This window comes from Fundulus heteroclitus, chromosome 12 (genome assembly GCF_011125445.2).
Source record: "Fundulus heteroclitus isolate FHET01 chromosome 12, MU-UCD_Fhet_4.1, whole genome shotgun sequence".
Classification (NCBI taxonomy): Eukaryota; Metazoa; Chordata; class Actinopteri; order Cyprinodontiformes; family Fundulidae; genus Fundulus; species Fundulus heteroclitus.
In genome coordinates this window covers 10,795,462-10,820,859 of record NC_046372.1, presented here as the reverse complement: position 1 = coordinate 10,820,859, position 25,398 = coordinate 10,795,462, and the positions used below count along the sequence as shown (strand labels likewise).

Here is a 25,398-nt window from a genome sequence, read left to right as displayed (position 1 = left end):
AGGCACAAGAAAGGAAGTCTTCAACAACTGGAGAAAGTATGTGCAACAGGGACATTAAAAACTGTTTCTGATGAAAACGATAAGACAGAAATTGATCATGGAGGCTGGCAGGAGTCTGACAGCAAACACTAAAAGGAACCGTAGGACTTTCCATCAAGTATCGATTGTGTTCTTCTTATGACAGCAATCTCCTGTAATGTCCATTTGGTCTCCAAGGAGTAGGGCTGCAGACTAGTTTCTTCTGGAGAAAACATACAGGCGTTCTTAAAAAAAAATCTCCCTAACCTCGTGCCACAATTCTAAAGAGGCAGGTCTGGCACAGAAACGGCACCATGCTGACACGGTGAAACATGCTAGTGCCTATGTTGTGGTCTGAGGTTACTTTTCTTGTTTTCAAAAGTGGGACTTTGCCAGAAGAACCTTTGGAATGGCGTAGCGAGAGTCCAGAACCTGTGGAGTCACCTGAACAAAGATGGCCGCTGATTGGAGACATCTACCTTATTGATTCGGAATCAGGATAACCTTAGCAAAGTGGACCGGGCAAATATCACAGAGTCAAGGTGTGGCATGTGGACAGACTCCAAAAATATAATCATCACACGTTTCCACAAAGCATTAAAAGGGTGCAGCCAGGCTCTTGCAGCGTTTCTTTTCTTATCATTTCGATACATGTTCCTCAAAAAGACTGGTTTGTTTTTAAGCAGCTAAACTGTACATGTTACATGTCAGATTAAAGGTTTTCTTGGTCTCATTCAAGCTGGCATTTTAACATTGTGATCCACTGCAGGCGGAATTATTTCTCTTATTTTGAGTATTTTTTAGTGTTTTCCCTAAAAAGAAAAGCCTGAGGCGACTGCAAAGTTTGACTAAAGAGCGCTCTTTATTATAAAAAAAAAAAAATCTCTTTGTCCATGAAGACGTAGCACAACATATCCGGGATTCTGACTTTTATACTTGGAGCAACAGTGAATCAAACAGTTGAGCTGGTGCCATGACACCTGGCGGTGGCTGCTGACAGCAAATTGAGGTATGGTGTTTGAGTCAGTGGCCAACAGCGCACACCGCCATGTGCACTTATTGTGTCAGTTCTGTCTTTTGAGGATGCTTTATTCTTGTGTTATTTAGTCTCTTCGTACCTTTTCTTTTACATGCTGGTACGGGTCGTGTTCAGTTAAAAAAAAAACAAAAAAACAAGGATTGTCTGCAGGGTATCGTAAATATCTGCAGTAAAATTGATAGGATGTATTATGCATTCACCCTTAAAGGGAGAATCGTCCCTGCAACCTTCATGAAGGCGGTACAGGACGCCCCGCAGTAGAGCACACAGACTGGAAACACCTTTTTTCTATCGGCTTGGTGAACCCGACAACAAGAGGATGAACTCAGACCTTTTCTTTTTTATTCTTGCTGTTGTCCGCTTGCTTTTACAAGACTGCAGTCTACACACCAGGTTGCCCCTCGGGATGATAAAGTTTACCTCTGACCTTTACTTTTTAGGTGTGACGCAACAATTGAGCACTTCTGTAACTGATTTACATCAAAAAGGCAAACCTTTGGTGTCGAATGTGGCTTGGATTTCATAATCTTTTTAGAGGCAGAGAACAAAAATGAGCTAGGACAACTTTTTCCCCCACTAATTCCAATTTGAGGAAACTTTTATATATATATATATATATATATATATATATATATATATATATATATATATATATATATATATATATATATATATATGCCCTTTGATTATAGAACACTAATTTAAACACTTCTTTTAAATGCATTCTTCGGTCTTAATGGAAGTCTGCAGCAAAACATAAAACTTGGGGTATTTCTCTGCTCTATGACGCTTTCATTTACCTAAATTCTCAATCCTCCTTGTCCTACATATTAGAAATATCAAGGAAGTGTGATACAACAGAAACAACAAAAACAACGGCTGTTAAGTATATATACCTGTAGGCAGAGTGGAAGAACAAAGGTCACATCATAGACAGCTTCTCTAAACTTTAGAGCCACTATCGAGCTACAAGAAAGATATAAAATCTTGGAATTTTCAGTTTAAATAAATAAAACTCTTACAATGAGGATAATTAAAGAAAAAATAAAAGAAGGAATAAAATAATTGGGATAAAACACGACATCTTCAATAAGCAGCTAATAAAAATTCCCTCCCAAAAAATAATTTCTCTCACAGATTTCTTTTATCATTTTTTTTTGTTTGTAAAAATGAAAATATATTTTTTTTCCACGTTCTTTGCAATTGTCCATTTCATTAAAAAAAATGATAGTACCAACAAATCTTTTGAAATATATGTACAGCTGTACAGTAGCTCTTCCAGTATAGGTCAACAATAGGATTTACAAGTGAAATTAAGGAGGCAAAAAAAAACTGCACATCATTTGACATAAAACAGTTTTTACAGATATGGATTAAAAAGAGTCATAATAAACAATATAATAAACAATAAAAAAAAGGATAGAAAGTCATCGTTGACTAATGAGAATCTTGAAGATTCGTCTTTTCTTCAATCGCCTGTTTCACTATTTCAGCCAACTTCAAGCGGTCAACTTTATCGGAAAAAGATCGCCCTGCAATAAAAACATTGGAGTCAAAGCCTTGATAAACGATGATTTAGACACTCAGCTGTAGGAAGACTTTATGTGAAGTTCCTTCTTGGCTGGTTATATTATCTGTATAGATTTGAAAATCTGTGCAACTCAAGGGACAGTAGGACAAAAATCTACTCCAAAGTTAATGTTTTGATACGAGTCGCTAATAATCAAGTTTTCCATTAATAGTTAGAAGGACTTAAGAGTATATATCAGAGCCAATAGAGATAAAGTGTACAGACCATCCCAGCTGAGACCCTGCAGGCCGTCTCTCAGCAGCTTACAGTCTCTGTTGAACCTCCAGGCTTCGTGCATCACCTCATTTAACCTCTCATCCTTGTTCTCTCCTGCAAAGCAGGAAACATTTTGCCAAGTTAGTATCATGTGTAAAAACTATGATGCATATGGAGTTATATTCGCAATATTTTACCAATTTTATTTGTTCACGCATGCATCGTTGTCAGACAGGAAAAGTCACCTTTCATAAATAGCACTGTGTTTAGCTGCTTTTAGTGGTTTAGCACTCACTCACCAGCTTGTGGTAGTATGCACTGTGCTATGACATCTCTTAATTTCTCCAGCGCCACGTTCGAGTCTTCCCCTTCGTTTTCTGGGTCGTGAATGAAGAAACTGTCTGTGGGCTTGGGGCTGCAAGTTCAACAAAAAAAAAAATTCAGAGGTAGAGGGAAACTAAAAAGAAGGTTTTAAAAACTCATAATAAAACTATGTCTCAGCAGGCCGTACGACACCTTTAGCAGTATTAAGTGGGAGTAGTCGTTTTTATCAGTCCTGAACGATGCTTTGTGCAAAGTTTGGCACTAATATTCTTCTGCAGGTCGTTTATATGTAGTCGTTTCTGTGTGCTGCTGTTGATTAGGCCCCTGCAACACTTAAGATAATTTTCTTTTGCAGCCTTTCTGTTGTAAACCTGCTGCTAAGCTTTGCCCTGTTGATGTTAGACAGATGCCCTCCAATTTGACTCGAAAAGCTTTGCAGAGAAGTAAATCCAGAGTAACAGTAATCATTGGAAATGGAGCGTTTAAAATACATTGTCCCCTTTTAATGCCTAGTTTGACATCCAAGGAGTACTTTCACCTCGACCATTTAGCACCGAGGGGTAAGAAGTTTAACCCCACTGTCTAGGAGCACTGAACACTTTGATGCTGGGATGAGTTTTACAATTGACTGAAATGTTAATAATTATTGTTACTGTAAAATAATAGACAAGGAGTTTGGAAACGGCCTTATAACCCCTTCCAGTTGCTGGTGAAGATTCTCAGTCATCCAGGTCATGGTCATTCCAAAAAAAGTAAAAAACAAAGCATCTGGACTTGTTTTCCGTAGTTTGAAGACGTTTCGCTTCCTTTCCACTTGCTTCCTTACCTCCACTGCTGATGCCTTTTCTCCCATTTCCCCACATAGCACACCAGACTAAGTTAATATTACATAAAAATATTTTACGTGATGGTACAAGCACCAAATGTGGCACAAATGAAGTATAAGACCCATTTTTTAAAAAAAAAGAAAATCATATTACCCACTTGAAAATCCAAAATGGCCACCAGTTTTCAAGAAGGCGGTCATTGCATGACTCAGAATCAGTACTTTCAGAGCAGTCTCGCAAAATTATGGCAAATTTGGTGATAAGTGAAAGGCTCTAATGGAATATTGACTTAATCTGTCACGCTAAGTGTGGAAGATACAAAGTGAAAGCCATACTGCTGAAATGAAACATGCACATTATTACAGTAACTATACGTCTCTACGCTGAACAGGCATTTGCTCAAATTAAAAGCATCGCTAAGAGAGCGTTTCGTCACTCCTATCACTATCGTTTTAGTGTTCAATAATTTCCATTTTGTGAATTGCTCAATTGGAATTTTCATACTCAAAATCACATGTTTCTATACATAGGAGGCACGCATTAATGCATTAAATTTATCAAAATCTAACACTGTTTAAAACCACTTCAAATGACGGCCGTCTCGAAACATTGCGGCCATTTTGGGTTCAACGTGACGTGACGTACTTTTCTGAGAGGATAGGTCCTGGAGCACGTTTGTGTCACATTTGGTGCCACCAAGTTAAAGATTGTTTCAGCAATCAGCTTTACTCGCCCTAACAGAGCTGCTCACGCTGATGACTGATTCATGAAATGCTTCTGATTAACAGCTCCCAACTGATGTTTTTACTCTCACATCCTATCAAAGCAACAAATGTCTACTTGTTATTGACATTATTTGTATTGTACACCAAATATAGGCACTCATCTCTAAATAAGAACATTATGCGGGGAGACCTAATTAGACATTTTAAAAACAAACAAACAAAAAAAACTTTGGTAAACTCTGCTTTTTCATTACTGAGTCACTGCATATCAGTACAGTTAGTAATATCATGACGATGCTATTAGGGGATATTGTAATAGTGACCGTACACCAGCAGCTTCCGCTTCCTGAGGATTGGGTTGTTGACAGAGTTCAGAGGCTTCAGGCTGACGTTCATATCCTGAATTCTCATGTTGGCGAGCTGCTCCGCGTGGGCCTGCTGGATGCCTGCGACTACCGCCTGGACAGGGAGAGATCAGACCCACAGAAACACACACACACCCGTGAGACTCGGGTCTCAGCCGAAGCGTTTTCGTGACAATCACTGCAGAAAGGTGACCCCGTGTGCCGACAGAAAACTTGTTCCCCAGCCATGTTTCTATCCGTGAACCTGGTTGAGAAGGTGACTTCGGTGAGAAGGGTTTATAAAAAAAAAAAAAACACATAGCAAACCTTCTGCTCGCCCACTTCTCTAACAGCAATGGTCTCATCGGCACTTAAAAGGCACTGCAAAATAACGTTAATGGTCACAGTGCGTTACTTCAATCTCTAAGGCTGCCTTCTATCAAATGTACTTTCAGAAATTGTCAAAAACGGTTCGAGTTATAAGAGGAGATAAACTGCAGTGCCTTCTCAAAGTATTGAACCGTTTCACATTTTCGGACGTTACAACCAGTGTCCGAAATTAACTTTGTTATTCACCGGCCAAGTTGGCCGGTAGATGTAAAAATCAACCGGCCAGGCATATTTTTTACCGGCCAAAATATTAATTTTGACCAGACCTCAACTTTTATAAAAATTAAGAGTGAAATTATGTTAATTATGGGGGGCGTGGTTGGGGGCGTGGCTGACTGGAACCTGGAAGAGAAATCTTTGTTTCCTGAATAAAAAAAATATATATATTGTAGTTGATTATAAAAGACACAATATGAATTATGAGATTCACATCCAGGCGATAAAAAACACTACAGATTATCATTATTCTATCCATGTTGGCCTTATTTGTGAATGAGGCAGAGTTTCATCAAGCCAGTACGGTCAGTGGGGGTTCTAGACCAAATGTAGCAGGGGGGGTCAGGGTGGGGCCAGTGTTTTTTCACAGGGGCACAGAACAAAAGATTGGGGGGGGGGGGGGGAACTTAACAGGTCAACATTTCATCGTTTAAAATATTAAGTAAGCCAAAGAGCCAATTGTGGCTCTGGAACTGCAGGTTGCAGACCCCTGATCTTTTCTCAATACAGCGGGAGCTTAACGTGAAACAGCTTGATTTTAATTATTGTTATTTTTTTTATATATATTTTTTTAAATTATTTTGTTATTTTATTATTGGGTAAAACCATAAACGAAAAAAATACAACTGATCCAAATGACCAGTCAGTCACGTTATCTTTGTCAGCATTTATCATCCTAAGAAATTTAACATGTTTTTAGTACAGGGGCCATGACAGGGGCCAGGAACAGTTCTACATGGGCATAGGCCCCTGTTGGCCCCTGTTCAGAACCGCCCCTGTGTATGGTTCAAAATTTTCCCCTCAGCTGCAACACTTAAAGCACTCAGGGTTCACGCTGCGTCTTTACGCTGATCTCGCTGCTGGATTTTACCCTCGTGCGCTGCGCCCCCGATGTTACAGGTTACATGTAACGTAATTTTGCGCAACGCACCACGCCCACCGAAGCACCGCTGGTTCTGTGTCGTTAAAAACAAAAGAGCATGAAAAACAGTTACCGACTCTCCTACTGACTTTAATTGGGACATTTTGGTACGAGTGGAAGGACATTAAACGTAGCGATTCACGTTTTGAAGGCTGGCCGCTGATAAAAGCACCTTGCTCCGAGAGGGGGCGGGGGAGGCGCAGTAAGAGCGGTGAAGCACAGAGCCGCAGCGCAGGTAGTTAAAAAAAATCAGAATAAATAAGAACGAAACTTATAAACAGACTAATTGGCGTTTTAGACTGTATCTGGTTAGCAGATCTGTTTTCTGATCCAGCGTTCAGCCATGACTGGTTCTGAATGTGAAAGAAGCTGAACCAGCACCGCAGAAGGCGGGTCTAGACTGAGCTCTGGATGGACAGAGCTGTGAACGGATCGTATGGGTTTTGTTATTTTTATGTTACTTTTATTTTATTTGGTACAAACATTTACTCGCCATGTGGCAGCTAGCCCTCTGAAATTCACTCGCCAAACGGGAAATTTACTCGCATTTGGCGACTGGCGAGTGTTAATTTCGGACCCTGGTTACAACCGCAAGCGTTTCAGCTCAGTTAGTTGATTGGGATTTTATGCAACCGCCCAACATGATGTAGTGCAAAATTGCAAGGTGGAAAATAAAGAATTTGTAGCTTTTTCAATCATTTGTTACAAAAAGAAATCTGAAAAGTGTGGCATGCATTTGTTTTCAGCCTCCTTTACGCCACACTGCAAAAAGGGACCTAAAAACAAGTAAAATGTTCTTAAAGTTAGTCTATTTGTCCTCAATTTGAGCCAGTAAATAAGATTATCTGCCAATGGAATGAGTATCTTTACCCCTAAAATAAGATAATTAGACATCCAGCACTTGAAATAAGATGATGGAGATGAAGTGTTCCTATTTTAAGAGGAAAAATCTTATTCCATTGGCAAATAGACTTATTTACCTACTCAAATCAAGGACAAATACACTTATTTTAAGAAAATTTAACTTGTTTTTAATTCTGTTTTTGCAGTGCAATAGCCTGAAACAAAGTCCAACCGGACGACTTCTGAAGCCACCGTATTAGTAAAAAGTAAAACTGTTTGCATTTTAAGAGCAGCATACCAAGATCGAACGGTTTGTTTTTTTCCCACAGGAGCAGGAAAGAGGGCAATCCCGGAGAAAAACAGTTCCAATGCTAAAAAGAGGACTCGATACCGGTGCAGAGGTTCAGGTTCATGCACCTTAACAACCTTTAACACACAGCCAGAGGTGCAGCTGAATGGTTTCGACCACGGGGCTCCAACTCTGGTCTGACGTCTTGCAACTTTTAGATGGATCCACGCTCCAACACGTGAATCAAATGAACAGCTCTTTACCAGGCCTCTGCAGAACGTGACGGCCTGCTGGATGGGTAATTCAGCCACTTGGTCCAGGCGAGTTGGAGCAGGGGTGCACAGTTTGGATTGAAGCCCTGTCCATGTGTTAGAATGGGCTACTCCCACTGCCGATCTAAAGCAAGACCTGAAAACTGACATTCAGACACTATCCATTCAATCTGACTGAGCTTGAGATATTGTGCAAAAAATAGAAAATAAAACAAAAAGACACGTGGCTCAAGGGGACTGAATACAAATGCATGGCACATTTTTCAGCTTTTGTTCTGTGAAAAGGAAGGAAAAAAAGTAAAGAAGAGTAAAATGAAAGAAAAAGTATTGTTTTTCTTCACTATTAGAGTTGTGCACAAATACACAACGGCGTATCGCATAGAATTAAATGCAATAAACTGAGATTTGTGGCTGCAAACTGAGAAAACGTGAAAAGACTCAAGCGGCACCAACGATTAATTGGACGAGGCACTCGACCAATTAGAAGAGCAACGCTGCAATGCGCCGCGCAGGGAAAAAGGCTTTGGTCACTGGTCCGGTCAAGAACTGCAGCCTCCAACTCACTTTGTCCATCATCATCTGTGCAGACGGCAGCACGTTGTCCAGCGCCTCGGTGCAGTTCAGCCAGGGGTGAGCCAAGACTCCCTCAATCGTCAGCCTCTCCTCTGGCTTTACCTTCAGGAGCCTACAGAGCCATAAAAGGGAGGGAAGGAAGAAGGGCTGAACAATTAATCGCATTTTCAATATAATCGCGATTTAAAAAAATGCAATTTCCAAATCGCAGAGGTCTGCAATTTTTGGCTATGAAACAATTAGGAAATTAGACACGTCCTTTAGGTGTCAGTAAAATGTTTAAAGTGGGTTTGCCTCCACATGGAAGGGAAGACAGTTGCAGCAGTGAGATAAACTAATTTTATTACTTGTTTTAGAGTTTATATAATCATATATAGCATTAAGTACAGGTCAATCAGTTTAATACAGAGACTTGCTTGTTGGTTGGACTTTATGTTCAACAAAGACTGATGTCCAAATCATCTAAAAGCTGTTCTCTTGAATAATATTCTGATTAATAGAAACATTAAAAGTTCTTGTTTTAAATAATCCTTGTTTACAAACGTCTTTATTTAGACGCCATTTTTGTTGCTTGTGGTTAATGCAGAGATAAGTCAAAATTGCAATTTTGGTTGAAATATATCATAGGCAGAACGCAATCATTACTGCTCCGAGTTTAGATGCTGCGGGTCTTTTAGCAACTAATCTGCACAGCGAGGAAACAAAATGATTTGTTGTTTGTATATGTTTAAAAAGAAATGATAAATTAAACTGGGGAAAAAAACGCATTAAATCGCAATATTAAGAAAAGAAAAAATTGCAATTAGATTATTTTCCAAAATCGTTCAGCCCTAGAAGGAAGGATACTACAGGTGAGTTCATCGTTTTTCCATCAATCAGTATCTGATCTCCAGAGGTTGGATCGTTTTAGAGTTGAAACGGTTTTTTGGCCCCTTCCCAGAGATCCAACAGTTTTTCAGTCAAGGGCCAGTAAAATAAATGTTACTCTAATGATAAACCTGTCCTCCTACATCTCTGCTCCTTTTGTCTTCATCACTGCAGCAGAGGCAAAACTTAAAAAAAAAATGAAATTAAATAATCAAAAAAAAACAATGTGTGACTCATCTATTTGATATTTCAGGTTTTCTTTTTTTTTTTTTAAATCACTAAAAGAAAAAAAGGAGAGAGTCTTACTTGCGTACAATGTCCTTGGCCATCTCAGAGATCTGGCTCCACTCATCTTCTGGGAAATCAAAGCTGCCCGTCATGATCTTCTTCCTCATGTCCTTAGGGATGGTGCGGCTGTGGTGCTTCGAGTAGAACGGAGGATAGCCGCACAGCATTATGTAGATGATCACACCCAGCGACCACAAGTCGCAGCTCTGCCGAGATAAGACGATAACCTTTTCTTTCCATTTGCGATGGCCGCAATAAACTTATAAAATGCATGCAGACTTCCACAAAAAACAAGTCGTAAAGCTTTCCAGCACTTTTCTACAAAGCACGGGGAGAGGAGCCACCTTGCACGTCACAAGAAGTGATCCCAGCATTTACGTCAAAGCTGCTGTGTGCTTCATCCTTTTATTTCTTCAGATCACAGCAAATTAGATTTCCGAGACTGTCTTTATTTTATGTATTAGTTTAGTTTTTCTAATCTTTATACACTGCAAAAACGGATCTAAAAATAAGTAAAATGTTCTTAAAGTTAGTGTATTTGTCCTTGATATGAGCAGGTAAATAAGATGATTTGCCAATGGAATAAGATTGTTGCGCTTAAAATAGGAACAATTCATCTCCATCATCTTATTTCAAGTGCAGTATATCTAATTATCTTATTTCAGGGGTCAAAATACTCATTCCATTGGCAGATAATCTTATTTACCTGCTCAAATCAAGGACAAATACACTAACTTTAAGAACATTTTACTTATTTTTAGATCCGTTTTTTGCAGTGTAATGTACAACTTTGGACAATAGCTGTTGATTAAAAGGTTTATCTAATAAAGATCATTTATTAGATAAACAACTTTCATACTTTTACATTTAAAAGGCAGATTTTGACCCAGAACTTAAGGTAGTCTTGATCTTTTTGACCTGTAAGCCGTTAGAGCTCTGAATAAACTGAAAAAGCAGAAGCAGGATCCAAGAATTTGGATTAAGGAAATGCTGCTTAATGTTAAACCTGTTGATTTCCCCCCCCAATCAGGACAATAAAAACCTAAACACGGATTCAGACTTGCAGCACCTCCGTTCCAGCCCTGCACTGCACGCTTTTACGCGATGCTCGCTTCAGCTGAAGTGAGTCCCACCTTGTTATACGTGTAAGGAGTTGGTGAGGTAGGTATAATTCCAGACTTTTCCTTCTGGTGTCTTCTTTGAGCCTCAAGTACCTGAACAGAAATCAACATCAGTGGTGCATCCATAAATTAAATTGATCACTGAAGCAGATTAATTATTGTTTTCTCCCTTTTTTCTACCTGAGGTGCTACGTAGTAAGGAGTAAACTGAGGGGTCGTCAAGTCTCCTTGATCGATTTTGGCAAAGCCAAAGTCACACAACTTCACAGGTGCGTCCTGCAGGGCAGGAAAGAACAGAAACATCTTTTTAAAAAAAGAAAGAGCACAATCCATACGAAGCAAGTCTCAGATGTTTTAATATTACAGAATCTCCATAATATAATGTGGTTATATTGTTTGCAGTTGGTGGAAAAAAAAAGAAGTACTGAGCTTCAGTGCTCCACAAAGGGTCCCTATTCATTTTCCACAGCAGGAGGCTATTTCTTTTCACAGTTCTCAGACCTTTAAAGGCATATGAACAGTGACGTGCGGTCAGGGGAGGCAGGTGAGGCAGTGCCTCACCAGCCATCATGGAAAGAAAGAAAATATATAATCATAAAGTAATTTAAATTGTTATATTCATCCGGTGGTTTGTACTAAAAAATATTTATTTTTCATGTAGCTTCACCAATTTCGATTTTTATTTGTTCAAAATCGCTGAATTTTCTTTTTTTCCCATTCAAATGCTTGGAAGCGATGCGGGTGAGGCAGCAGCGAGCTCTGCATCACCTTGGATTGCGCAACCCCTGGCACTGCGCTGGCTGCTAAGCGGAGAGAGCATGTTGCTGTACGGCGTCAATAACATGGTTTAAACAAATTTAATATGTGAACTTATTTCCAATAATTTAGCTTATGTATATAATGTACAGTGCTTTTCGTCACCAACTGTGTTTGTGTAACGTGTTTCGTGTAATGAGCGATTATAAACGGCAGAGAACAGGTTCGAGGTGAGGCAGGCAGTTCTCTTGCCTCATGGCAGGGGGCGCTCAAGATCCCAGACGTTCGTCTTGTTCACTCCTCAACTGCCGAGTAAGTGACAGCGAGCTAGGCTAAACGATTCGGGAAGCAAGTCAAGTGCAGCGATAGATTATAATAGAGATAGTGATTTTTTCCCTCTCTTGCATTCATCCCTCAAAAACGGTGAGGGATGCATGCAAATCTCCTGGACAGCTTCTCAACTTTTTGGCCGAGAAGGATCTTGTTGTAACTGTTCCTGAGGCGACAAAGTTGCTCCAGCTACGTAGTAGCTACAGCTCACGGTGCCAGCTACTACAGCGTGAGTGGAGCGTCATTCTCAGCCCTGAAGAGACTGAAAACATACAGCAGGAACAGGACGGATCAAGGAAGGCTTTCTTCCCTGGCAGTGATCTCCATTGAGACAGAGAGACTTTTAAAACTGAAGGAAGATAAGGAGGACTTCTACCGCAAAGTGACGGATGTTTTTGTGCAGAAGGAGCGACGCATGGACTTCATTTATAAGTAAAGGTAAGACAGTAATAACATTTATTTTGTTTTGTTTTTTAAGGAAATGTGTGTTTTGTGAGCTACAATTTGTATGTGTAAGGATGCAGAAGTGAAACATAACCTGTAAACTGCTGTCAATCTATGCATCTATTTGCAAATCTGATTCTGATGACGTCAGTGCCTCACCAGCTATGAACCTCACCGCACGTCACTGCATATGAATGTATAGACATATGGACGGATGGATGTACAGATGTATGGACATATAGATTTATGGATCTGTTGTCTTGTTACTGAAAAGAGCTACATAAATAAACTTGCCTTGGATGCATGAACGTAGAGATATATGAAGGGACATTATGATGAACGGATGAATGATGAACAAAGGAACGGTATATTAGATGGACTGATGAATAGACGGATGGGTGAACGGATTGACAAGGATAGATAGATAGATAGATAGATAGATAGATAGATAGATAGATAGATAGATAGATAGATAGATAGATAGATAGATAGATAGATAGATAGATAGATAGATAGATAGATAGATAGATAGATAGATAGATAGATAGATAGATAGATAGATAGATAGATAGATAGATAGATAGATAGATAGATAGATAAATGATACTTTCAAACAACAGAATAAGTAATATTTGGAAATAAACACATTTTCATCCATTTTTCTTTCCAACATTTACTTGACCTAAAAACAAAAAAACTTGTTTTTGTGGCCGTGCAGCTTACCAGGGAGTTATCTTTGAAGAGCAGGTTCTCTGGCTTCAGGTCGCGATGTGCAATGTTCAGGGAGTGACAATGAGCCAATGCTTGGCTGATCTATGGGTGGACGACACGTCACGCACAGTGAGCACAACAAAGCTTTGTTAAAACAGCCCGCGCTGTTAAAGCCGTGGTGTGTTGACTGAGGACTTTACGCACCTGTTTGGTTACCTGACTGGCCATCTTTTCAGTAAAGTGCTTGTGCTGACTGATTCTGTGGAAGAGCTCGCCGCCCTCCATCATCTCCATAACAATCAGGAGTCTTGCTCTTTCAGAAACAAAACAAAAAAAAAACAAGGGTTTGGATGGGTATAAAGAGATAAAATAAAAGCCTTATTTACACTGCCCTTTTTTTAACCGTGCTGAGAACGGTCCCAGTTCGGTAACTGAACTGAACCGCGCCAGACACAACCGATCCGCGCTAAATCTAGACCAGTTCGATGGGTGGGCTCGGCCCGGTTTTTCACTGGCTCGGTTCTCTGATAACAAAGAGCGCATGAGCAGACCGCGTCATCTCCTTACAGTCAGCTGACTAATTTCACGGTTTCAGACAACTATAAAAATACTAGCTTCCTTACCGTGCCACACGGTTTCCAGTGATGATTCTGCTTAGCAGTGTGATGAACCTCAGCGTCTCTCGTTGTTTCCTGCGTCTGTAAATCCTTATTAGACGTTTGTTTGTCTTATCCACGTCCCAAAAGCCGACTCCGTCAAGTAAATTTACCAAAGGTTGCTTTCTTCGCCTGACTCTCCGCAAACAACGAAATATAACCAAACATAACTTTCTGAATGTTACGGGCGCCGCCATTTTTATGTGCTTGATTCGCTCCTTCAGTCCTAGAGAGCAGTAGTACCGCAGATCGTCACTAGGAGGCGAGGAACCGAGATAGCGTGATGTGTAAATGGTTGTAAGAACCAAGATCGGCACGGTTAACTGATCCAGGCTCGGTCTGAGCTCGGCATGGATCGTTAAAAAAAAAAGGGTAGCGTAAATGAGGCTAAAGATGTAAAAAAAAAAACTGTGCTATAATTACCTTGGACTGGACTCATGAGGGAACTGGACCGTGTTGGCGTACACCTCCAGAATTTGCACAATGTTTGGGTGGTTGGCACACATCATGTGAAGACGCACCTGCATGGAAGAGAATGACTGAGCTCCGACTTTTCACAGAAAAAAAAAAAAAAATCCTCATTTGAGGAGTCGGTAAAAGAGCCTGAAAGAGATGCCTTTTCACAGCTGATGAGCTTGTGAAGCAAATCTCTGCCCCCCCCCCCCCCCCCCCTCCTCCTCTGCTGCTTTTCAAGCCGCTTGTTCATAACAGTTTGCTGTTGAATGGTACGATAAGGCTGCCAGACACGGCGTTTGCTGCGGGGCGACAGCGTAAGGGACAAAAGACGCTCTTCTAGACAGAGCGCCGCCGAGAAGACTGAGCGGCGGGGAAAAGAACAACAGGAATTAACGAAGACTGATAACAAGCAGGCAGGCGGAACAAAGCATGCTGATACAGCCAGAGATGACAAGCAATGGGGATTAATCGCGCCAGCGGCCGCGGTTCCAACCTCATTTCTGGCCTTGGGGCGATCGATGAGGATTTTCAGGGCCAGGCGTTCCTGAGTCGACTTCTTCACACACACTCTGGACAGGAAGGAGAACAGGAGAGTCAACAAAAACACGTTAAGCAGCACAACCCAAACTTTTTTTCTTTCAGCTTCATGGTTACGTACAGAATTAACACAGGTTTCTGTACCTTTAAGTCAAGAAAGAGCATTTTTACCCCCTTACAGTATCTTCTGTTTGATATTTTTCACAGAATTTTTTTTGCAGATCTAACTAATTTTATCGTCAAAGACAACCTGAATCATTTAAAAACGGTTTTAAAATGATAATTTCATTCATGTGAAAAAGTAAACGTGCCTTGAACCCAATAACCGGTTGCGGTTTTGTTTTAATTCAGCCATACTGCAGACTTTTAAAGCATGAATGGCCTGTTTAAGGTCACAAGTGGCCTAGTCAAAGTCTATATTTAAATTGTCTTTAAATCTAGACTTTGACTAGGCCACTTCAAAAACATGCCTTTTTCCTCCTACCATTCAGAGGTTGATTTGCTGGTTGGTTGGATAATTGTCCAGTTGCATAACCAGCAAGTTCTGCTCCCACCAAATTCAATAAGTGTTCAAATCCCTGCTGTTTATGCACAGTTTTTTTTTTGTCTTCTAGCAAATAGTCTTTTGGGGAAGTTTTTATAAATAAATGTACTTGTTTTGCACATTTTTTTAAAATCCCCCTACTCAGTTGTACACTTCTTTAATTTCTTGAGTATGCTATTTTAATAATACCTGTGTTATTAACAGTGCAGTATTGTTTATTTATGTCTGCTCGCCAAAAAAATTTTGTTAATAACACTTATCGGATAAACGAGGATAATCTCATAATTTCTACAATTTCTATTTGTTTCAAACCATCAGGAAAACTAAAGCAGTTTCTGCTCCCTTATATTTTACAGTCCTTACAAAGAAAAAAAAATATATGAATGTATTTTAAAAATATCAGATTTTAAAACTGTAACAGGCAGTTCAGGTTAAAAGAAAACAGAAAATCGAGACTCTGCGACAAAAAGCCTGATTGGTGCATCAATATCTTTTTTTTTTTGTTACCCTTTCTTTACTAAACATTTTAAAGTAGGCAATATGTTAACAACAGTAATATTAGTTTTTATTAAATCACATTTCTATAACCTGATCATCATTACGAGATCGTTGTTTCGCCTTAGCTTTTATAAAGTTACAACCACAAACTTTCCTGTTTTCTATTTTGGGACTTTACGTGACACAAAGAATTACTGTGAACTGAAATTATTTATTCCAAATAAGAATCTCATGTGTGGCATCCATTCGTATTCGAGCCCCTTTAGTGTGAAACCCCTTAAATAAAATCCAGGGCAACCAATTACCTTTAGAAGTCACTTAATTAGTAACTAGGAATCCTCTTGCATGTCATTTATTCTCAATATCGGTGTAGATGTTCTGGGAAGATTTGCTAGAGTAATCAAAAAGGATCGATGACCAAGGAAGACAGCAGGCAGGGCAAGGAGAAGGTTGTGGAAAAAGTTTAAAGCAGGGTGCAGGGTTAGGTTATAAAACAATCTAATTTAGCTCAAGCCCCACAGGTAGGAAATGGGCTTTATTTCCTGGTACTCAGAAGATTTGATTACTTTATGTGACGTATGAAGGGCGTTACGAGCCCTGACCCGGGCTAACAAGTGACAATATAAGGTAACAGCAAAGTGTTTCTCTGCCTTTTGGTTTGTTTAAACTCTGGAGCAAGAGTGGATGTTTGTGAGAAAGGTTTAACGGCACATAGATCATCAAAAGTGAAAATAAAATAAGCTTTATACGCAAGGCAGTCGTATTTAAATTTGAGGTCTGGGTTGACGAGCTTCCCCAACCTGAAATTTCACCTTCTGGGAACCATTCTTTTAATCTTTCCAACTTCACAAGCAGACATTTAGGAGTGAAAATGAAATGCAATTTGAGCAATTTCCTCCCCGTTTCCAACTACGCGCAACTTTGTGTTGGCCTTAATCCCAGTGAAACACATAGGTGATTATGAACAATGTGGAAAAAAAAATAAATAAATAAATCAAAGGGCAGTGCTTTGTAAACAAATTCCCTTTAAACCTCAACCTTTGGCCCCTGAACTCAGTCTGCCCTTTTTAAAGAATTACTACAGGGAACGTTGGGCTTCCCGTCAGCCAGAGTCAGAGCAGCTCGAGACAGAAACGATGCAGAATGAATCACGGCGGGGCTTTTGAGTCAGAGATGATGAGGCGATTTCTCAGCTTTCTCGTCACTTCATGCTAAAACGACACACTTGTGGAAAAAAAACAGCTTGCCGTCTTTTGATGTTGACCTGCGAGAGCTTCAAAAAGCGCAGACTGAACAGAAGGAGTCAGAGAATGATTTGTGAATCATTCTTTATGCCGAGATGGAAGCAGAGGAAGCCGATGAAAACCTTAGAAACTGCACATATAAAAAGACAAGGACTGCATTTTTTTTCCTCCTAGAAGCGTTTGAGGAATAAAGACCAAAACAGAGCAGTGGTAAAAGTACATATGTTGAACAGATTGAAAGAACTTGTAAAGAAGTAAACCTGATCGCAGTCTTAAACGGATGACCTCTGTACTCTGTGTTGAAATTCCTCTGAGGCTGTGCGTTCAGAACGACATGCAGAGGAAGGGGGAGACCAGGAGGAATTAGAGGTTTCCCCTGAGATAATAGACGTTCACACTGAGCATGGTTCTGCAGGAGGTTTTTCCTCCCTGTTAAAGGGGAGTTTTCCTCTCCACTGTCACTTCATGCTTGCTCAGTATGAGGGATTGCTGCAAAGCCATCAACGATGCAGACGGCGTTCTTTCAGGAGGAGTGAATGCTGCTTGTCAAGACTCGATGCAATCTGCTGGGTTTCCTTATATAGGAAACTTTTTTGACCAATCTGTATAATTTGATTGAATTTGACTTTGGAAAGAGCCTTGAGATGACATGTTTCATGAATTGGCGCTATATAAATAAAACTGAATTGAAAAATATAGAAACCCCCCCCCCCCCCCCCCAACAAAAAAAAAAAAAATACAAAAAGCATTTAAGGAAGCTAAAAGGACGTTTGGCTCAGCGCTGCATGGTGAGCGCGCACGTTCTCTCCACTCTGAGGGTTTGGACCCTGAAACTTGGGGGTTGCAGCCACTGTCCCCTGTACGTTGTAGCAGAATGCAATATTTGGAGTCTTAAGCAGCATATTAGTCAATCATCACCCCTGATGATTGACTAATATGCTGAGAAAAGCTTTGACCAAGAAAAGCTTTGATCGCTGAAACCATGTTCCCTCCTAATTCTCCCATTTACATTGCAGCGACAATGCATCCACTACGCAGCTTTACGCAGGAGTGTATTTGACCGTTTACAGCAATTAAAGTGATTGACTCGCACCATGTCACAATAATCTGTTAATCTGAGGAACACGCCACCCTGGTGAATGTTGGGGAGAGGAATGTGATGGTAGGGAACCCCGACGAAATGTTGTGCAGACTTTTATTTCAGATTTCAGACGGCTTAGGCATTCTTTTATTTGGTTATTTATTTTTGAAGGGTGCTTATGCACAAGCATGAATAACACGGGGGTTTAGAAAGCTTATAATGAAGTCCATCTATGATTAAAGTCTGATATGAACATCTGAGAGGACTCATCATGCAGTCTGGCTGCAATTCACCACTTTACCATCTGCCATGAGGACCGGACATTTTTTTTTTTTCATATAGATCCCAACTTTAGCGAGGAAAGTGACGTACGTACTTTTAATGTCCCGTTTTATAAGCTTTATAAACGAGACCCAAACATGGGCCAGCTAAAGGATGTGCACAACTCCGTCTTTCATGAATCCCCTCCTCAAAAGACTTTGAGCTTTTCTTGCTTGTTATATGAAATGTTCTTTATTCAGGCGCAATCATAAGGAGGTTTTGTAAGTTAGCGTCTCAGTAAACGCAAAGCAATACATCCAAAGGGGGAAAAAACAACATGCAAACATAGTTAACATGTGGGAATGGCTTTTATACACATGCAGGACTCTCAACCCTAGGATCAGCAACAATAAAGAATAACGTTGGCATCTTCAATATAACTAAATATTAAAATGATTCCATATAAAGTAATTTAATCACCAGTTATCCTAATGGACTGTTGAATAGATTTCCTGTTAAATACGTGTCTGCTTATATTTGGTTTGATAAATAAAATGGTGGATAAACGTTGTTTCCTCACCTGACAGGTCCGCTGATCCCAGCCCCCAACTTCTGTGTCCAGTTGATGATGTATTCGTCCAAGATGGAGGCCTCCTGTTTAAGAAACAAGCCAGAATGTCCATCATAATTGATACCTTCAAGGCAATATTCAGCCAATGGTACTGAAAATTTTTTTTGTTATATCCTAATTTATAAAATAAATTTAAGTTGTAAGGTCTTTTGTTTTAAGAACTGTAACCTTGTTAGACTCACTGGCAACCAGTCAGTCATTCATTGATCAAATCAACGTTCATTCATTGGCTCCGGACAAAGACTAGAGTCAAATAATCTATATAATAAAATTATATATATATATATATATATATATATATATATATATATATATATATATATATATATATATATATATATTGAGTCATTTTATTCTGTAAACGACTTAACAAAAAATATTCTCTGATGCACTGAGTTTAGTCAAACGAAAGAGAAATAAAGTGAAAATGATTTGATGCACAAATGATAGTACAAAAGAGGATTACCTGCATGTTGTTGAAATTAAAACCAGTACCTCCATCAAACCAACTGCTGCACATTTTCTTTCTTTTATGGTCAGCACTAGTTATCTTTGAGTGTTAATGTAATATAAGTGTTACAAAAATTAACTTATATGCGTTAGTCCTTAAAAGAATAGATAAAATGAGCCTCTGCAGAAATCAGGACCAGCAGATCAGATGTAAAACTAAATTAGAAAATGGCATCAGCTTCTAAAACCCCAATCTTAGTACCTGTAAACTTAATATTCAGCAAAAAAGAGAAGAACACTACAAAAAAGAGATTATATTAGTTATTTCTGTGTACTTTTTTTCCAGTAGCTTTTCAAATTCAGTAGGTATATTCATGTGGTATAAAAACTGACATTGCTAATAAGAGTATGTGCATTTTTGCTTCACAGCCTTACGTTGTGTCATATATAAATATACTTTATCTTTGTCTAGTTGTATCCAAAACACAAATTATCCCTGGACGGCGATAACTTAGCTGCCAAAAACACACGCATCAGGATGATTACTGCTGCCAACACAAAAGATTACGGGGTGGTGTTCCTCGTGAACGACAGAAACTCAGAAAATAGTCTGAGCTTCAACTTAAGTTCTGCTCAAATGTGTCGTTAATAAATATACCAAACTCAATATATTACAGTCAGTGAATGATTATTTTTCCTCATCCTCCTAAGAACACACTGATCGTAGAGACTGTAATCCATTTTTTGCAAGCACTGTGAAATCCAGCCCATTTTGAATAGAAACGTAGAGAGAGATCAGTTTGATTTCCAGCCTCGTCAGCTGTTTTGAAACTGAAAAATAAAACCGTTTTCTTTATTCTGATCAGTGACAGCACCAAGGCTTACTGACAGGACCCTCTCTTTTTATCTGTGGATGGGTTACTGAACAGAGAAATCTCAAAAGTGACTATTTTCTGCATCGGTGAGGTTTTACAAATGCGGCGAGCGGAAGAACAAAGATGTAAGAAGCCGTTTCAATATTGCCATAATTTTCCCATTTCATTGAAGCTGCAAGAGGGCGTGAGAGAGCAAGATTTAAAGCGGATAACAAGAAGGCTGAACGCGCCACCGGAGAATTGCTCCATTTTATCGTTCTGAGCTTTCAGCCTCGGTCTGTTATGGACGGATCTGGAAATGATGGCAGCCTGTAGGAAACCTCAGCACCAATTCAAGGCCAGGGTCTTTATTCATCAGGGAATAAACACAATAATTGCTGTTAGTTACTACTAACAGAAGATGCTACAGTCAGTCTAAAACACCAGCTCTCAGTGGCTCCTCCACACACATCGTCACGTCACTCCTCAAGGTACAAAGGCTAGAAAAAAAGTATTTTACGTTATTTTTATTGTGCATCTCAGTGCTTCCATTTGCCTGTACCACGGATGCTAATACTCACAAATGTCCTAACTGATGAGACATACAGGATGATTCTATTCTGATCTGTTTATATAGTAATTGTCTCTTAGCAAATTCCTTCTATTTTTCCTTTTCTTAGTGACTTCTGCTGCTATCACCACCTGAACATATGTCAGTACAAATGTATGCACGTATGTATATGCACATATATACGTGTAGGTACGTATGTAGATATATATATATATATATATATATATATATATATATATATATATATATATATATATATATATATATATATATATATATATATATATATATATATATAGATAGATAGATAGATAGATAGATAGATAGATAGATAGATAGATAGATAGATAGATAGATAATATGCCCATTCCTATTTCTTTTTGTATATTTTTTTGTATCCTTTCTGGTCCATTGTATATATGAAGATTCACTGTATATAACTGAATGCACCTTTCCTACTCTGCACCTTCCTGTATGAACCGATGTGGCAAGTGAATTTCTCCATTGTGAGGTCAATAAAGCCTATCTTATCTTATCTTTATTGTCACACTTAAATGCTTGAGATCAAACTAGCTTTGACATCAGGCAAAGATACTCTGAGTAAATACAAAAACAAAAGCTGTTTTCAAGTGATGATTTCATTCCACATTAACAAAAGAAAGAAAAAAGTTATCCAAACCAGCCTCAGTCCAGGTTAAAAAGTCGTTGACCCTTAACCGTCTTTTCCACCCTTTGCGACAACAACTGCAGTAAAACGTGTCGAGATAATGAAGCGACAGCCGGAAACTCTCCTGTGTTTTCTGGTTAAATTAATCACTTCATCATTTTTATGAAGTCACCCAGGTCCATCACACCACCAACGGTTTGTTACGACGTTGTAACGGGGCACACGTTACAAAATGTTACATTTTTGTCTCATCGGTAGACAAAATGTTTTCCCGTACATCTTCAAGATCATTTTGTTAGCAAGCGTCAGAAAGGCTTATATGTTCTTATGTTCTTTTTAGCCAGCAGTGGTGTCGGCCTTTCAAGCAGCTTTCTCATTGGCTGGAACGTCCTGAACGCTGACCTTAGCTGACGTAAGTGGGGCATGGAGTGCTTTAAATGTTGTTTTGGGTTCTTTTGTGACCTCCTCGATGCGTCATCGGTGTGCTTGTTGGGTAACTTTGCTAGGCTGCCCACTCCTGGGACGGTTCACCAGTGTTTTGTGTTTTCTCCAACTGTGGATAATGGCTCTGACCGTGGTTCACTGGAGGCCCAGAGTCGTGAAAACGGCTTTCATAACCCTGTCACTGCCTTTGCTTCTCACCTGTTGGATTTCTTTCGATAAGGCCATGTTTGTTTGTTTTTGTTTGTAGATTCATTAGCCTACTTCGTGTTGTCATAAAGGTTCTTGAATCTACAGGCCTGGCTATAACCAGGTATGAGTGTGAGATTAAATTACGCTCAGCTTTCCAAAACAGCTGGTTAATCGCAAGTTAATTCATGATTTAGCAACTCGGTAAGTTGCTTTTTCCACGTAAAACTCCACATTTAAAAACGGCCTTTTGTATTTACTGTGGCTATACTTGTCTAATAATAAAATAGTTTTTTAATGCCTTTTATATGGCTTTTATCCTTATTTTAAATTCCTTCAAAGTTTCTATATTTCTCGTTCACGTCTGTACGCCGTGAGCGCTTCAAATCAAAGTCAGATTACTTGTTTGTGCGCATTAAAAAAAGATGATTCTGAGAATGAGAGATTTCCTATAAAAAGTGTGTCAGAAAAAGCAAAAACAGAACAAATCCCTCTGGGGCTAAATAGTTTATCCAATGTTTGGAGAAACTAGAACTGGTTAAAATCCTTATCAGTATCTCTAAGCTTCGACAAATGTGTAGATTGGAAACAGATACTGGTTAAATGATCACAACAGCTTAATCAGTTACTGGGTAAATGTGCAACTCCAGTGAACACCCAGATTATGCTGCAATTTCTCAACAACACCATCCTAGAAATAAAAATAAAATAAAAACAGCTCTGACTTTCACAGCTGGATGAGATGAGGGGAGCAAACTAAACTTTATTTAACGTCTGAAAGCAACACAGATTTCATTTCTAAACCCCCAAATCATTAATCACACAAATGTTAAGGATGATCCAACATCCGAGAAACACACCAGCTGTCACCGATCACCTCCCTCCTTACCTTGATGAACTTTTCTGCGTTGTGGTCCTCAGTCATGGTGCCCAGCTCCAAATAAAAAAAAAAGTCTCAGAAAGTTAGAAATAAGTCGCTCCGCTCTGCTCCCTTGACGAGGTTTCGGTCTCCCCCGGGGCTCGTTTATATCACCGCCGGTGTCATCGAGCCACCGACCAGCCGTAGCCGAGCGTGGTCCACCGGGAGACCTGAAACCCAGCAGCCCGTACGATGTAGCGGCAGATCAGGCCAGCTCGGCTCGCAGCCTCGGGGTCCGACTCGCTCTTCCGCTTGTCCCGATCCCGCTGTGGTGACCATGTAGAGTGTCCAACTCCGGGCAAGGTCACCAGAAAAAAAATAAAAAAAATAAAAAGCCGAAGACGGAAGTCAAACGTGGACCGAAGCCCACCGGTTTCGGTGGCGCAGTGGGCGATATTTTTAGCCACCGAAGACTGACTCAGTCACGGTTAGCTTCGAAGCTAACAACACCGCCGTCTGGTTGTTCCTGCCACGGGTTTGAGCCAGTTGTCAAAACGCAAACATAGGGGGTGGGGTGGGAGGGAAATCTGACCGAAGATAGGGGTTTTTAAGAACGACTATTTACATGAACAGCTGGGGTTGTGATACGACACAGCGAGCACACCGCGTTCCCGACGGCTTATGTCGACGAGATAAGTTTAGTTCTCTAGCTCCGCTTGAAGACAGAAACGTTAGCATTCTTCACCAGAGCAGCACGGGAACATTCAGAGCTGCCACGGCCTAATGTGGTCGGTGAACGGGGTCAACCGGTTCTTTTTTTTTTTCTTCCAGCGGTGGTCCACACCATCTCTGGACTATTTTGTTAATTCCATCATAACCCTACACGGCACGACTCAATAGGAGTCCGCGCACAACGCCTGATGAGAATGAACACCGAGTATGTTGGTTGTTGTTTGAAAATTAAGCAACGTATAAAAACACATCCCCGATTGATTAATCAACGTTTTTCTTGCGTCACAGAAATATTTTAACATACGTATTTGTTTATTTTTAAATAACTTTATTTGTTTTTTGGGGAGGCGTGTGCGAGGAGTCCTTCATGAAGACCCACATTTTCAGTGCGCATTTAAGTTTACATTCAAGGGTTAATCAAAGGTTGTCTAAACTCGTAACTTTAGACAGGCACAACAGATTTATATTAAACTCCAGAATATATTACTATACGTTAGTAAGTTATTAGTAGTTAACAAATTGGTCTTGCACAATCATAAACACATTGAGATTTCATGTGATAGGTCAGAAAAAGTTAGGGAATAACAGTGAAATGGAAGGCAAGGGGATACAACAGTTTTCACACCTTTTTTTTACATACACAAGTAGGTTACGTGTATGGAAAACCCTAAATATATTTCAGAGCAAACTACTGCCTTGAGAAATCACCTAATTAGTAAATAGGTTATAAAACAATATATCAAGCTTTGAACATCTCATGGAGCACTGTTCAATCCATCATCTGAAAATAGGCGCAAAAAATCTACCATGACAAGACTGTCTACCTAAATTGACAAGCGGAGCATTCAAAACATAATTAACAAACCAAGAAGCCAATGATAACAAAATAATCATCGAAACACACCACCCCATGGTAAAACAGGTACTTGCAGCATTGTGCTATGGGGATGCCCATTTTAGGCAGGGACAGGGAAGGTTTGAGGTTATAACCTAAATACAATTGAATTGACTTTATGGGAAATTTATGGCTCAAGGGTATTTAAGTTTATTTTACCAAATTATTAAAAGATACATAAAGAATTTTTTTTATAATGACTGGAAATCAAATAATTTTCTTCTTCCCCAGGTGAGTGCACAGTACTTCATATATATGCACCTGCTTTTTACCTAGAATATCTTAAGTTCGACTGTAATTTAAAGGACATTTTAATTAGATGTGCATTAATTAACGCTTTAAGGACCTTATTACAGTAACTGAAATACTGTGTAAAATTTAAAGTTTTATGTTGATTTATTTGTCTAATCTATGCAACTTCATGTCATCACACTTCACATGGTACTGTCCGGCTAGATTTAGTTGATTGCTCCCATTACTATTTTAAGACCAATGTTTTACATTAATAATTTAGGTTTGCTGTAGTTAATAATGAATTAGAGGAATTGGTTCACTTCTCTAATCAAGTGTAAGCAACATCTCCTCGTGTTTAGCGTAATCATACATTGAAGAGACATTTTAAAAAGAAAACATGAAAATCTAATTCAGGTAAGCTTGATCCAGTTGTTTTTATTTGATTTAGCTCTATTTTCTGTGATCTCTGATATTTCTTTTAAATAATGAAAGGATTTGTCATCATTGTTAGGC

General features: G+C 39.4%; 1 protein-coding gene across 2 annotated transcripts; it reads right to left on the bottom strand.

Moving 5' to 3' along the window:
- Positions 1-1,721: 1,721 nt before the first annotated feature.
- mapkapk5 (MAPK activated protein kinase 5) lies at positions 1,722-23,918 on the bottom strand. 2 transcript variants are annotated; one of them, XM_036143904.1, is made up of 15 exons: positions 23,055-23,918; positions 18,943-19,016; positions 14,691-14,766; positions 14,165-14,262; positions 13,290-13,398; positions 13,098-13,187; positions 11,025-11,120; positions 10,857-10,937; positions 9,742-9,929; positions 8,560-8,680; positions 5,391-5,444; positions 5,048-5,178; positions 3,143-3,258; positions 2,853-2,957; positions 1,722-2,589 (listed from the first exon to the last, which is right to left on the bottom strand). In XM_036143904.1, the coding sequence occupies exons 1-15, from the start codon at positions 23,088-23,090 to the stop codon at positions 2,495-2,497; spliced, it is 1,470 nt and encodes a 489-aa protein (XP_035999797.1). In that variant the 5' UTR covers positions 23,091-23,918; the 3' UTR covers positions 1,722-2,494. The 2 variants fall into 2 exon arrangements, with proteins under 2 accessions (XP_035999797.1, XP_035999798.1); XM_036143905.1 differs by lacking the exon at positions 5,391-5,444 and having other exon boundaries at positions 23,055-23,917.
- Positions 23,919-25,398: the final 1,480 nt, after the last annotated feature.

Coding starts and splice junctions, on each gene's coding strand:
- mapkapk5 (XM_036143904.1), bottom strand. CDS start 23,090: ATGACTGAGGACCACAACGCAGAAAAGTTCATCAAG. Junction 9,930..10,856: donor CTCCTTACACGTATAACAAG/GTGGGACTCACT, acceptor TTATCTCGGCAG/AGCTGCGACTTGTGGTCGCT. Junction 2,590..2,852: donor GCAGGGTCTCAGCTGGGATG/GTCTGTACACTT, acceptor TTTTTATTGCAG/GGCGATCTTTTTCCGATAAA.